Consider the following 15,412-nt stretch of genomic DNA (forward strand, 5'->3'; position numbering starts at 1 on the left):
CACTCACTTTGTCCTTGCATTTAACACACACACACACACACACACACACACACACACACGCATGTATAAACACACACAGTGGATGACTGTCTTCTGTTAATCAGAAAAGAGTTTATTCAGTGCCCTCGGCCAATCAGATCCCTCTAAACGGGGCCAATGACCTTGTGTTATTACAACTGAAGACTCGAGATAATCCTCATTATTCCACAAGGGAAAAAAATGATCCATCCCCATTGAGTTATTCAAACAGTTTTTCCAATGAATTCTCACTGTCATGGACACACACAGACACACACACAGATGCAAAAATATGCAGTCATTTGTAGTAAATATGATTATGTTCCCACACCATAAGACTTTCCTTTGCTGTTTATGGTAAACAGGGTCACAGAAGGCTTCCAGTAATAGAAAGTAAAAAAGAAAAAAAAGAAGAAAGAAGCCACAAAAGAGCAGCTGAGCTGCTGATGCAACTCTGAAGTTAAAATCTTTGAAAAGACAAATAAATGGTTAAAAATAAAGATTTTTGCTCTGCAGATACTTTCACACTAGATTTTTAGTCATTTTTTATCCCATTTTCAGCTGGTTGCATTATTCAGCAGAAATGCAGTTAAATTCCTGGAAGTTTCTTTGAAAAACAAATAAAAACAACTCTTACAGTGCACAACATGAAACCAAAATTTCAGCCAGTTTTGGAAACATAAGGAGTCACTGCACCCTCAGTAGATCATTAACTTTTCTCATTTACATGAAATGAACCACTTCAATGTTTTCTTCCCTCTTACTTTCCTCAGAGAAATGTTTCAGTGCACAACCACTTCCTTCTTTCGTTGTCCCCTCGGTCAATCAGGTCACTCTGAACAGGGCTCACGACCTCCTGATGTTGCAAAAGGTCACGACAGAAATATCCTCATCACACGGAAAGTTATCCAAAAAAACAAAAACTCCAAGATTTCCACACATACTGACGAGCGCAGAACCCCATTTGTGCATGCTTGGTGCACATTTCCCATTCAGGTATTATTTGTCATACCTTTGCTAAATGATACATTTTGGGTGCATGTTTATATTTATAATACATAGATATGTGAATTATATGAGAGTGTTTGTGTGTTCTCTTGTGGTCCTATATTTGGGAGGACCAACTAGAGTTTTAGACCTTTGGAGTGAGGATATTCTATCACTTCTTCAATAGACTGTTTGAGGGTTAAAATCTGCTCAGACTTAAGTTAAAATCACAGTATTTCTTGATTGCAAAGACACCCTTAACCCATTCATGCCCAAAGACTGTATTTAGTATGATAAGAAAAACACCACAATATTTGTTCTGTTCTTGGTGTAAAGTGTCAAAATCTAAAGTAGACAAACTTTGGACAAGTTTCTAACTGTCCAGCTTTGAAAATTGTAGATCACATTAAAGATCATACTTTACCAATGGTTAACGTAAGGATTTAAAAAAAATAAATAAAGTGTTTGTTAGTTTTTCACGCTCCACGAAACTGGGACCCACCTGATTTTCTTTATCACCTTCTTCTCTTGCAAATGTGTTCACACATTTTCAGTGGTTTCGCACACTTTTTTTTTTTCTACCATTTTTCAAAACAGCTATCACAGATCTCAAAGAAGGACCCCAAACTCTCTTGGATTAACTGTGTTAAACAAAACCATCTATTTACTTTTCACATTTTCACATTTTCATTCTCATGTGCACTAGTTACTAAAAATTTTCTTTTCCATAACTAAAAATGAGTCTCTCCTTATTGAAACGCACCTGTGTAAAACTCTTTTGCTCAACTCTTCAATTAGCAATCAGTCTTTAATCATCTTTACCACCTCCATGTTGCTATTTGCAAGCATGGTATTAAAACTATTAATGTATGTAAGTATTAAAAGTAGGGTTGTCGAGCGATTAAAAAAAATGATTCTGATTCCGTGCACTCTGGTTAATTAATCTAAATTAATCCCATACATCATTTTTTGCTGTAAAAGTATTTTAAAAATTTCAGTTCAAATGAATTTTGCCAGATGTGTCATAGTAAAGCTGCTGGATTTTGGACACAATTGTCCCCCTGTCCTCTACCACCAAAACTGATCTGCAGGTTACTGCAATCCTTTTTGCAAGGGAGTTCGTCAGTTGATCACAGGAAGGCTTACTCAGCTTGCGTCTGAACGCCTGGTCGAATGTGGCATGATGAGGCTTACTGCTGGCGCTAGCATCAGAGACTGCGCTAGCGTGTACCTCTGTGTTCGCTGCTAAATGCTTTGTGTTGAGGTTATATTTAAGACTTGAAGTACTCTGATGGTCTGAGAAATCCTTTCTGCACAAATTGCAGCGAACAGTGCTCCTATTAACAGCTCCATCTGAGCGTATTTTAGACGTAAATGTTCCATTCATTGTGCCAAGCAGGGTTGTCTTGTCTGCCTCCATCATGTGACAAAGCAACTGTGGCATTCATTGACACACCGGGTCAAAGGGCACCACAGAAGGTGATTAAGCAGTGTCAATTTTTTTTCAATGCATCTTTTTTTGTGATTAATCTTTAAAATTAACATGTTAATTTGACAGCCCTAATTAAAAGTATAGACAGTATTTTAACAGGACAGCACAAAAAAGTGTTAAAAGTGCAAATGCAGATTGCAGCAGCAAATTATCTTTAGAGAAAAGACATACAGTTCATGCTGTGATGTGCTCACTTGTCTTTTTTGGCACCCACTATAACTATGTAAAGTATCAACAATTTAAGGTTGAAGTGGTTCATATTGATAGCTGTACTTTATATTCTGTTGTCCATTGTCCAATGATTGATTGAAAGAACACATTATTTAGACTGCAAGTATTTTGCTGACAAAATGTATTATTTTAGCCCAGTGACTTAAAGTAAAGCCTGTGTGTGAGCTGTTTTGAAAATGTAACTTCTGAATGGACAAATGTGTTCAAGCAAACAGGAAAAACTGTAAGATTGCTGCACTCTGGTGGCTCAAATATGTGTGTGCAAACACAAGATTCTCCCGCTTTCTCTGCCCTCTGGTGGCGGATAATGAAGTTGTTTCATTGTGATTCCCCAGACCTTGAAGCCTTGCTATATCTTTTCCTGGGTGCAGAATGGTTGTACTGCTTCAGGTCAGGTTCTGTGAGGTTTAATTAAACTTAAGTAGGTATTTTTCAGAAACTTGAATTTTTTTTCAGCTGCATTGTGTTAAGTCTAGGGGAACCTATAGTAGACATAACATGCTGTGACTCCCCACTCCTCCCACAAGAAAAGCCAGTTACACAGTTTTTTAAACAACAAAGAAAGCACTTTATTCGTCTTCAGAGGTGAGCAGTGCCCAATAGAATAAACAAACATATTCCAATGGATCCTAAACTTACCTAGCAAAAAGAAATGTGAAACAAAAGACAATTTTCTAACCTAAATTAATGCCATTTAAAAACAAGACAATAGAACATGGCAATGCCAAACAAAGAGGGGCTTCTCACTCATACTGATAATGCTTAAACTGCTCTATTTGCAGTGCTCAACAAAAGAATACAAGAAAACCCACTAATAATTCTAAAAAATAAACTGTTAAACAAAACTCAGCTTGCCTACTCAAAACTGACCAACTACCTTTCCTAGATGCTGAAGTTATCCAAATATTCACACTAGTTCACCTAAATCATAAGGTTTGGGGCCTACAGATTCTCACAACAATTTCACAAACACAGACTATGTTCTGGCTCTGTTGGTAGAGGAAGACTGAGAAGGGAGGGAAGAGCTTCCGTCAGCTGGTGGTTTAAAAATGCTCTGTTTAGTAGTGGATCAATCCGGTGACAGCAATGTCTTCGGACAGCCCATCAGCACACACCACCTGCCTTGCCACATCCAATCACATTTCACCACATGCACCCACTCTGATTGATTCCTGCACCACATATAGCCTAATGACCTGGGTCATTGCTGATTTGCAGTAGAGTCAAATACAGAGTTTTGTTGTTCTCTTCTTTTTTGTAGTTTTGTTAGCAGCATGGCAGTATTGGTCTGTCAGTCAGTCCAGCATTTTGGTCCAGACCAAGGGGTTATTTTTGGGTCTGAAAAGTGAAGCCAATGCAGATGAGACTGAAACCTGCATTCTTTCTGATCGCCAGCAGGGGGCAACTTCACTGCAAAAAGAAATCCAGTTATCATTATGTGATGCATTGTCACGTCCCTCTGCATCTGATAGCGACTCATAGGGTGCCTCTTCACATATTGTTGTGACACACAGCTAAAACACATTGTAATGTGGTTAGTGTTGTGAAAGTGTCAAAGTTCGGTTTAGGCAACAAAACCACTTGGTTAGGTTTAGAAAAAAAGATCATGTTTTGTTACACAGCTAGATGTAGATATTTTACATGAGAGACGCCAGTGTGCTATGATTGTACATAAGCTGTGTAATATTACATTTAAATTACAGATTTTTTTGGTTTCACATGGGACACAAACTGTGTTCTCCTGGGTGAAAATCCCATTTTGCTATTTATTCAGCTGCTGTCAGCATCAAGTATGATGTAGCTGAAAGCCTGGTGCATCTCACAAGACTTTAAACTTGCCCTCTACGTTAGTATCGCATGTTGAGGGGCGTCACAAAGTAAGATCAACTGTCTCCCTGCCGATATCTCAAATTCAGGTAAACCTATGCTTTAAAAAAATATTTCCATGCACACTTGCTGTCTGATACACTAATGAAAGAAACACAATTTCTGTAACACTTAACACACCGTTGGGATTTCGCCACACACACACAAAAAAACAAAGGCTCAGTAAAACTTCCTAACTTCCTTTTTCAAATATTTATTCCTCTTTCACTGTATGAACACATTCTGTGTTTGGACTTTGGACTTACTGCTCCGCATCATTTGACAGGTAAAGATACAGTATATGTGTTATCTAAAATCAGAGAAATGTTTTTGTGAGAGAAAAAAGTGTAAATTAGGTTTTCCTAAATAACTTGTTTAACTTCAGTAATTTCTTATTAATAAACTTTAATGTCTGGTGAGTCGTATAAATCGGAATGTTTTGTTTAGTGGCAGTTTTAAATCACTTCACTTCTTCATGCTTGCTTTGGCTTTATTTTAAGTGCTATAATTAAAGACAACATCCACAAAATGTCATAAAAAGATTTTATTTGCCATTCAGAATTTAACATTTTAAACCATTGTCTGTGTAAATTAATTATTTGTTTGTTTTTGGGGTTTTTTGCATTAAAGCAGAAATATTTTTTGTCTTTTTCTTGTTCTCCCTCACTTGTTTTTTTCTTCTTTTGTTTTTTGTTTTTGTTTTTTTAATTTTCAATCATTCATGTTGGATTTAAACTTTTCACCTCATCCAGTTGAGATGGGTGTTGGTCTGGCAGTTGTCACTCTGCTCATCGCTCTGATGCAAGGTCAGTAGTTCCCTGATTGCGCAGGTAATTGGTATTTCAAGAAGTGGAAGTCTATGTTATATGTTGTTTTTTTTTACCCACCCAAATGAAAGTTCCGTCTTTATCTGGAAAAGTTCAGTATGAGAATGAAGCTGAATGAATGTGAAGAACAAAGATGGTGGTAAGGAATACCACAATGAATTATATATCACAATAAATCTGTGTTTTAAAGGGGACCTGTTATCCTTTTCCTGATTTTCATATAATGTTCATATTAAATGTGGTGAAAATTGCTTTTGTAACAAGCTTACGTCAGCTTGTGATGGATTTCTTGATATGGTCATCTGGTCCAGGCATGCTATTGCATGTTAGTGTTTACATTACATACACTGCTACATGAAGCTACATGCTAACATCGGGGGAACATAAAATCTTGGTTGCCAATGTGTCGAATCACATTCCTACATGTCCTACATGTCCAGTTGTGAAGATATTAGATTAGAAGCCTTAATTGGTGATTTTTAATGGTAAAAAGTTCCACTCTATGTTGGTAAAGTTGATTTCTGGGGTGTGATGTTGTTGCAGAGACAAAATACAGAAGGTAAAAGGGGCAAGGAACAGAACTTGAAAATACGCTCTCTCCTGCAGCTGTCCCTCTCTGTCCTAAGCCCCATGTGTTGGGTCTAAATTGTGTAACAGCAGCAACAGCAAGTTTGCAGTTCCAATGAGGAGTTAGGGCTGTCAGGTCCCCCAGAGCTGGGGTTAGCAGACTTACCTATCAGCAACATTTTCTCTCCATCTCTGAAACATGATGGACATACTGACACACGTTTGGTTTGTTTATTGTCAGACTTTCTTTAGACTTTCTTTCAGATAAGTGTGTCTTCTTTTTTTATTATTTCTTTGCCATGTAGGTAGTTGTTGTCAATGCTGGTAGAGCAACTTTTCTCTCTGAAATGACCTGTGATTGACAAAAGTTGCCCGTCATGGCGTAGACTTTCTACTGCCTGAAAACAAAGCCAAAGAGGAGATGCAGAAGTCTATTTTTCTTTCAGTCCACTTGAATTACAGTACGCCCAAAGGTTACTATGGAATTGTTTTCCAGTGACACCAAAATTAAACTGTCTATCCCAGCTTTAAAGAGACAGGCACTAAAGAGAGCATTTCAGACAGAGGGTGAATACAGGTGCTCCAGCACAGACAGTATGAGGAAAATGAAGAGATTTTTTCTAACATTAAAGCATGTTAACATGTTCTACTAACCCATAATACAGGAATGAGCCTTGAAATAAACATAATAGGCCCCCTTTAAAGTCTTGCATTTCTCTCCTACAGGTGTATCTTGTAAAACCTGGGATGTGACGCTGCCCCAAAGTATCTCAGGCATCAGTGACTCCTGTGTCATAGTCCCTTGTCTTTTCACGCTCCCCATCAATGAGGAACCAAACATTGTAAACTGCTCTGGTGGTGTTTGGAAGAGAGGAAGCATTTTTGGTCCTATTGTTTTCTCTGCAGACAATCCTTACAATAATATTTTACAAGTAAGTTGCTCTTTAATTCAACTAGTGACAAAACTGATTGACATCATGACTTTTACCTGCAAAGCAGCACATTCATACAAAATAAAGCTGGAAAATATCTTACTTTGAGGATCCCTGGACGCAGCATGAAAACAGACATATTTCTAGCAAAATCATTAACAGTTACTTTATTTGTACAAATTGTGCAACAAGCCATCACATGTAAATTAGTGAGCTTTAGAGGGGCTGGTACGTGTATTTATTTACTCTGGACAGAACCAGGCGAGCTGTTAACTTCTGCTTCCAGTTCCATGCTAAGCTGGAGTTCCTGACTGGATACTATACACACAGACATAAAAATGGTGTATATCCTCTCATCTAACTATGTGTAAGAATAAGTCTCGTCTCGTCTCGTCTTGTCTCGTCTCGTCTCGTCTTGTCATCCTCCGCTTATCCGGGTCCGGGTTGCGGGGGCAGCAGCCTCAGCAAAGAAGCCCAGACAGTCCTCTCCCCAGCCACTTCCGTCAGCTCTTCCGCGGGAACCCCGAGGCGTTCCCAGGCCAGCCGAGTGATGTAGTCCCTCCAGCGTGTCTTGGGGCGGCCCCGAGGTCTTCTCCCGGTTGGACATGCCCGAAACACCTCCCAAGGGAGGCGTCCAGAAGGCACCTTACCAGATGCCCGAACCACCTCAACTGGCTCCTCTCGATGTGGAGGAGCAGCGACTCTACTCCGAGTCCCTCCCGGATGTCCGAGCTCCTCATCCTATCCCTAAGGCTGTGCCTAGCCACCCTGTGGAGGAAACTCATTTCGGCCGATCTGGTTCTTTCGGTCACTACCCAGAGCTCGTGACCATAGGTGAGGGTTGGAACGTACATCGACTGGTAAATCAAGAGTTTCGCTTTTTGGCTAAGCTCCCTCTTCACCACAACAGACCGGTTAAGCGCCTGCATCACTGCTGACGCCGCCCCAATCCGCCCGTCAATCTCCCGCTCCATCCTACCCTCACTCGTGAACAAGATCCCGAGATACTTAAACTCCTCCACCTGACCCCGACCTGGAGTGGGCAATCCACCCTTTTCCGGCTGAGGACCATGGCCTCAGACTTGGAGGTGCTGATTCTCATCCCAGCCGCTTCACACTCGGTTGTGAACCGTCCCAGCAAGAGCTGGAGGTCACTGTTCGATGGAGCTAGGAGGACCACGTCATCCGCAAAAAGCAGGGATGAGATCCTCCCGTCACCGAACCTGACACCCTCCACCACTCGGCTGCGCCTAGAAATTCTGTCCATAAAAGTTATGAACAGAACCGGTGACAAAGGGCAGCCCTGGTGGAGTCCAACCCTCACTGGGAACAGGTCCGACTTACTGCCGGCCACGCAAACCAGATTCATGCTCCTTCGGTACAGGGACTGGATGGCCCTTAGCAAGGGGCCACCAACCCCATACTCCCGGAGCACCCCCCCACAGGATGCCCCTGGGGACACGGTCATGAGCCTTCTCCAAATCCACAAAACACATGTGGACTGGTTGGGCAAACTCCCATGCCCCCTCCAGCACCCTGGCGAGGGTAAAGAGCTGGTCCACGGATCCGCGTCCGAGACGAAAACCACATTGCTCCTCCTCAATCTGAGGTTCAACTATCGACCGGACCCTCTTCTCCAGCACCCTGGAGTAGACCTTACCGGGTAGGCTGAGGAGTGTGATCCCCCATAGTTGGAACACACCCTCTGGTCCCCTTCTTGAAAATATGGACCACCACCCCGGTCTGCCACTCCAGAGCTACTGCCCCCAATGCCCGAGTTTTTGCCTCCACGACTGCTGCTGCTGCGCTCCGCTTGGCCCGCCAGTACCCATCAGCTGCTTCCGGAGACCCACAAACCAACCATGCCCTGTAGGCCTCCTTCTTCAGCCTGACGGCCGCCGCGACTGGCCCCAGCGGCCTTGCAGCCACAGCTCGCAACCACCGCCTCGACAATGGCAGAGCGGAACAAGGCCCATCGACTCAATGTCCCCCTCTGCCCTCAGGACGCGGTCGAAGCTCTCCCGGAGGTGGGAGTTGAAGATCATCTGGACAGGTTCTTCAGCCAGGTGTTCCCAGCAGACCCTCACTGTTCATTTGGGCCTGCCAGGTCTGCGCAGCGTCTTCCCCCGCCATCTGATCCAACTCACCACCAGGTGGTGATCAGTTGACAGCTCTGCTCCTGTCTTCACCCGAGTGTCCAGAACATATGGCCGCAGGTCAAATGATACGACTACAAAGTCAATCGAAAGTCAATTGACCTGCGATCTAGGCTGTCCTGGTGCCACGTGCACTGATGGACATCCTTATGTTTGAACATGGTGTTAGTTATGGCCAAACTGCGACCCGCACAGAAGTCCAATAACTGAACACCACTCGGGTTCAGATCGGGCAGGCCGTTCCTCCCAATCACACCCCTCCAGGTCCCGCTGTCATTGCCCACATGAGCGTTGAAGTCCCCCAGCAGAACAATGGAGTCCCCGGTCAGGGCACTGTCCAGCACCCGTCCCAGGGACTCCAAAAAGGGCGGGTACTCTGAACTGTTGTTCGGCGCATAAGCACAGACAACAGTCAGGACTCCGACCCGAAGGCGCAGGGAAACAAAACTTTCGTCTACCGGGGTGAACCCCAACGTACAGGCAGAGAATCTGGGGGCTATCAGAAAGCAACTCCAGCGAAGGAGAGAGTCCAACTCCTCTCAAGGACTTGGGTTCCAGAGCCGGAACTATGTGTCGAGGTGAGGCCGACTATATCCAGCCGGTAGCGCTCAACCTCTTCCACAAGCTCCGGCTCCTTCCCCGCCAGAGAGGTGACATTCCATGTCCCAAGAGCCAACTTCTGTAGCCGAGGATCGGACCGCCAAGGCCCCCGCCTTGGTCTGCTGCTGTAAGAATAAGTGTATTCCCCAAATTGTTGAACTATTCCTTTAAAGGAACAGTGTGTAAGATTTAGGGAGATTTTCTCCAGGCTCCTTCAATGTTTGTTGTTCAGAACGGTTTTACCAGGAAATGAATTATCTGCAGAGGTCTCCTCCTCTCCAAAATAAATGGACCAGGTGATTAAAACTGGTAAAAAACACAGAATAAAGCAGTTTCATGTTACAAAGCAGCATTTCTCTGATGCTGCTTGGCATGTCAGAAACGGGCTGCTAACCCAGCACCTGCTATTTGCTCGCCTATTTTCTCTACTAACTTAAGATCCAGATATTCCAAAGGTTTTAATGCAGAGCTGAATTCTCCACAGTGGTCTCTTTCTCTCCATATCAATGGACATGGCGATTTGAGTTTCATGGTAAAAAAATAAGCATTTATCCAACAGTCTTGTCACGGAGGAGCCTGGTCTCTTTCCAAAGTTGTCGAAATCTGGCACTTGGGCAGTGACTTGCAGCGTCAGAAACCAATGAAATTATTCTCGCGATGCTTCAGGTGAAGACGCCACGCTAGACAAACAGCTCCGGTGCTCAGACCTTAAATTCGTTTAAAATCCTCAACAGAGAAACCATAACTCAAAACCCTGCCACAAAACTTTGTTGGAACTGAATAAGTTTGCGGCGATGTCAGAATCTGCGCATATAAAACGATTGATGAGAAGTAAAAGCAAGCTTGATGGCTCAGACACGCCAGAATGGGCTCAGCAGCTACTCTTCCAACTACAAACGCTCAGTAACAAAGTTGATGAGAAGATTGACAGCGTTGCCGAGGCACTCAAGACCCTGAATGAGGACACGCGAGAATCAGAGAATTACGAACGCAGAGGAACGCATATCAACACTGGAAGACACGCTTGAAGCAACCACCAACCAGGCGAAACGGCATGACAAGACAATTCAACAGCTACTTCAAAAAATTGATGACCTTGAAAATAGGTCTTGACGCAATAATTTAAGACTCACCTCAATTCATGAGGGCCTGGAAGGCAACAGGTTGGTGCCCTTTGTGGGAAAGTTGCTCTGCTACATCCTTGACAGGGACGAAGGCGCACCACCAGATATCAAGCGTGCGCACTGCACATTCAGACCCAGACCTGCTACAGGTGAACCACCGCGTCCCATTCTGATCAGACTACTACGATGGAGCAACAAACAAGAAATCCTCACCACGGCACGAAAAAAGGGGCGACTCACTTGGGAAGGGCATCACTTTTTGGTCTTCCAGGACTTCTCAGCTGAGATTCAAAGACAGTGCTCCAGCTTCGTGGACATCAAAAAGACGCTACGGAAAGCCGGCCTACAGTACTGCTTGATCTACCCGGCAAAGCTGCGCGTCACCCTGGGAGATGGGCAGCAGCGCATCTACTCCTCTCCACATGAAGCTGTCAAAGACCTAAAAACCAAGATACCTAACTACTTCTGAGTGGTATGTTGTTGATTAGCCCTCTCTATGCTATTACGAATGTTCATTATGAGAACACTAAAATATGGCATAATCTGCTAAAATGCAGGTAAATGCATAAAAGAGGGAAACAGAAAGGAAAGAGAGAAAAAAGACAGGAAAAAAAAAGTCATGCTTTGTTGAATAGGGTTTTTTTCTTTTTTTCAGTCTGATATTATGAACATCATTATTATTTTTATTATTTTTTTGATTGCTTAACGTGCATTAAGAAACATGTTAAGTCATGCATAGAAAAGGGTTTGAGGTATTTTCATTATAGAACTGACACCCCCACTAAAGTAGTGTTACGCCTTATTTTATTCTTTTTTCTTTTGGTTTCTCAAATCCTTACAATGTAGGATCTGGGCACGGGCCTACTGCACTAGCCTCGTCTGTACTCACCTCTCCCTCGCGGATACAGAGGCACTCGCCTCATTATTTTTAGTTCCCCCCTGTTTTTTTGTTTTTTTGTTTTTTTTTTGCAATATACAATCACTCCCAAATGTGTTATTTTAAGCATGGTAGGGGATTTTGTATGCTAATTCTGCCCACCTCTTTGTATGAACAACATCATTAGTAACATCAGAGTGGTGAGCTGGAATGTCAATGGTGCCCAAAATCCTGTAAAAAGATATAAAATCCTTGCACATTTAAAATCTCTGAACTGCGACATAGCTATGTTACAGGAATCTCACCTGTCTGATATACAGTCTATGAATATGAAGCAGAAATGGGTAGGACAGATCTTTTCCTCTCCAGGAACAGGTAAATCTCGGGGAGTCTGTATCTTGATAGCAAAAAATATCCCATTTAAACTAAGCCTGAGCATAATAGATAAGGAGGGCAGATATATTATTATAACTGGCTTTCTATACAATGTCAAGTGCACTCTCATTAACGTCTATGCCCCCAATACTACACAGGCAACTTTCATTACATCCCTTGGCTCTATTATCATTAAAGCTGTAGAGGGCCCTATTATCATGTGCGGGGATTTTAACTTGGTACAAGACCCACTGGTAGACCGCTCTAGTTCTCCATTGCCCTTGGACAGAATCTCTGGAGGAGCAATGGAAGAGCTACAATCACTACTCGCAATAACTGACATTTGGCGCCTGATGAACCAAGATGTACGAGAATATACTTACTACTCTAGAGTACATAATTCTTATTCAAGAACTGATTACATATTAATGTCCAAGCAGTTTATTCAAAATGTGATTGATGCCCATATACATAGCATCATATCATCCGACCATGCACCTGTCTCTGTCTCCTTTTTCCCATCACCCAGCATGTGTAAAACCAAAAAGTGGAGGCTAAATAATTTTCTATTAAAGAATGTTGATTTTGCTGATCTTATAGAAAAAAAACTATTGAATTCTTTGATATAAACTTAAAATCAGTCTCTTCAGTCTCCACTGTCTGGGAAGCCTTTAAGGCCACATGTAGGGAATGGGTGGTTAGTTATGTGTCAGCGCAAAAAAAGAAACGCATGGAAAGAAAAATTAAACTTGGCAACGAACTTAAAGCGCTAGAGGAACAGCACATGTCCAACCCTTCTAATTTGGAACTAAGGAGGTCTATATTCACGGTTAAAGCTGACCTGCAAAGCCTGTTGCATGAAGAAACAGCTAATGCTCTTTTCCAGTTACGTAAGAGACATTTTGAATCAGGTGATAAGGCAGGCAAAATGCTCGCCCGCAAATTAAAGCAAGTGGAGAACATGCACTTTATACCAGCTATTAGTGATAGCAAAGGCACTCCTCATACTGATAATACCTCCATTAACTTGGCATTTAAACAATTTTACTCTAATCTTTATACATCGGAATATAAGGCAAAGGATCAAGACCTTAACAAATTCTTTAATGGGCTGGATCTCCCAGCTCTTAGTGTCAGTGAGAATGCAGAGGTGGAGTCTCCTATCACTCAGGCAGAAATTGAGCAAGCAATTAGCAAACTAGCATCAGGTAAAACCCCTGGTGAAGATGGCTTCACTATAGAATTTTACAAACGCTACAGCAAAGTTCTTGCACCAATTCTTTTAATGCTCTTCAATGAGGCAATTGAAACTGAATTGATGCCTCCCTCTATGCGACGAACCATCATTACTGTCTTGCCCAAACCTGGAAAAGACCATAAAAAGATGGAAAACTATCGACCTCTCAGTATTTTAAATGATGATTATAAGATTCTAGCAAAGATACTTGCTCTTAGACTGGAGAGAGTGATTCCATCTCTGATTCATATAGACCAAGTGGGGTACATATCAGGACGGGTCTCAGCCAATAACATGCGCAGGCTTTTGCATGTCATAACAGCCGCAAATAACCTCACAACTCCTGCAATTGCCGTGTCTTTAGACGCAATGAAAGCCTTTGACCGCATTGAATGGCAATTTTTGCTTTTTACATTATCTAAATTTAATTTTGGCCCATTTTTTATGCACTGGGTAAAAACTCTTTATGGTGCACCAGTCTCAAGCGTCAAAACCAATGGGCTGATATCTGCCCCATTTAGTCGACATCGTGGGGTCCATCAAGGATGCCCCGTCTCCCCATTGTTATTTGTTCTTGCTCTAGAGCCACTTGCCTGTGCAATACGCACCAATAAGAAAATTAAAGGGATTTCAATGCATAACTATAATTTCAAATTGAATTTGTACGCTGACGACATATTAGTCACTTTAAATGAACCCTCAGAGTCATTACCTGCCCTGCTTGAACTAGTGGAAAATTTCAGTTACCTCTCAGGTTATAAGATAAATTGGAGTAAGAGTGAGGCGATGCCCTTGAATCAACATACATTTCAAGTACACTTAGCAGGCACACCCTGTATTTGGAAAAGCAAAGGTATGAAATATTTGGGCATAGATATTATTTCTCCAATTACTGAAATGTTTAATATAAATGGCCCTAAATTGTTAGTAAAGATTAAAGATGATCTTAAAAGATGGACTGTTCTACCCATATCAATATTGGGAAGGGTTGAAATACTTAAAATGAACATTTTACCCAGGATTATGTATATTTTATCAGCCATCCCCTCTTTTTTTCTCTATCATGGTTTAAACAAATAAAATCATTGTTTATACATTTTATTTGGAATAATCAAAAACCGAGAATAGGTTATAAAAAGCTTACAACACCAAGATCTCAAGGAGGCCTTGGGGCACCAGATGTGTACTGTTATTATCTATCGCTTAATGCAAGATAGCCCCTTGCCTGGGCATACAAATCTGATCCCGTCAAGGGTGGCTGGGAGTGGTTAGAGAACAAAATTATACTTGAAACCAAAGTCACCACACCAGCCTCATTATGGTACTCTACTAATCCCCCAGCCACCCTCAATAACAGCATTATCAGATTTTCATGCTCTATTGCCAAACTATTTCACAAAAGGTTGGGTATAAATGGACTAATGTTACCACCATGCCCTATTTGGCTTAATACATTACTGACTGCTGGGGGTAAGCCATTAAACAATATATTATGGCAACATAAAGGCATTTTCACCATAGGCCAGCTCTGCAATGAAAATGGTATCCGTCCTTTCTCTGATGTGAAAGCAGAATTTGGACTACCAGAAGCAGCGTTCCTGGCCTATCTACAAATTAAATCAATTACTGGTAAATTTACCCTCGCACATAAAACAGAACTAGATAATAACTTAATGTCAGCCATTACAAAAAGAGGCACAACTTCGAGTATTTTTAAGATCTTGTTACTTGCCTCACCTAATCCATTTATACCCACTCAACAGGCATGGGAGAAGGATCTTGGTGTGTCACTGACTCCAGAACAGTGGAATGCTATATGGAAGAAGGGTATTGTGTCATCCAGGTGTGTTCGGTACCGGATTATACAATTTAAGATATTATGCAGAGCTTATATGACACCCTCTCGTATATCCAAAATAAATAAAGATCTGTCAGATCAATGTTGGCATAACTGTGGGGGGCATGGATCATTATTACATCTTCTATGGGACTGCCCGGCAGTCAAGACATTCTGGCTTGGCATAACAAAGGTACTAACAGATATGTTTAAGGTTCATGTACCTGCCTGCCCCATCACATGCCTTCTTGGACAATCACTGGAACATGTCAAATCAAGCTCCACA

The 15,412-nt window shown here is 42.0% G+C and overlaps 1 protein-coding gene across 3 annotated transcripts in view; it reads left to right on the forward strand.

The window, feature by feature from the left end:
- Nucleotides 1-4,784: 4,784 nt before the first annotated feature.
- LOC117263026 (myelin-associated glycoprotein) overlaps nucleotides 4,785-15,412 on the forward strand; it is a 30,049-nt gene continuing 19,421 nt past the window's right edge. For 2 of the 3 annotated variants that reach the window (XM_078175895.1, XM_078175896.1), the window contains exons 1-3: nucleotides 4,785-4,880; nucleotides 5,347-5,400; nucleotides 6,715-6,920. In XM_078175895.1, coding sequence (XP_078032021.1) covers nucleotides 5,352-5,400; nucleotides 6,715-6,920 — 255 coding nt within the window. In that variant the 5' untranslated portion in view covers nucleotides 4,785-4,880; nucleotides 5,347-5,351. Of the gene's footprint in view, nucleotides 4,881-5,346; nucleotides 5,401-5,485; nucleotides 5,561-6,714; nucleotides 6,921-15,412 lie in introns of those variants that run through there. The other variant, XM_078175897.1, reaches the window with a different exon arrangement.

The sequence above is a fragment of the Epinephelus lanceolatus genome, chromosome 16, assembly GCF_041903045.1.
Source record: "Epinephelus lanceolatus isolate andai-2023 chromosome 16, ASM4190304v1, whole genome shotgun sequence".
NCBI classification, from domain to species: Eukaryota; Metazoa; Chordata; class Actinopteri; order Perciformes; family Serranidae; genus Epinephelus; species Epinephelus lanceolatus.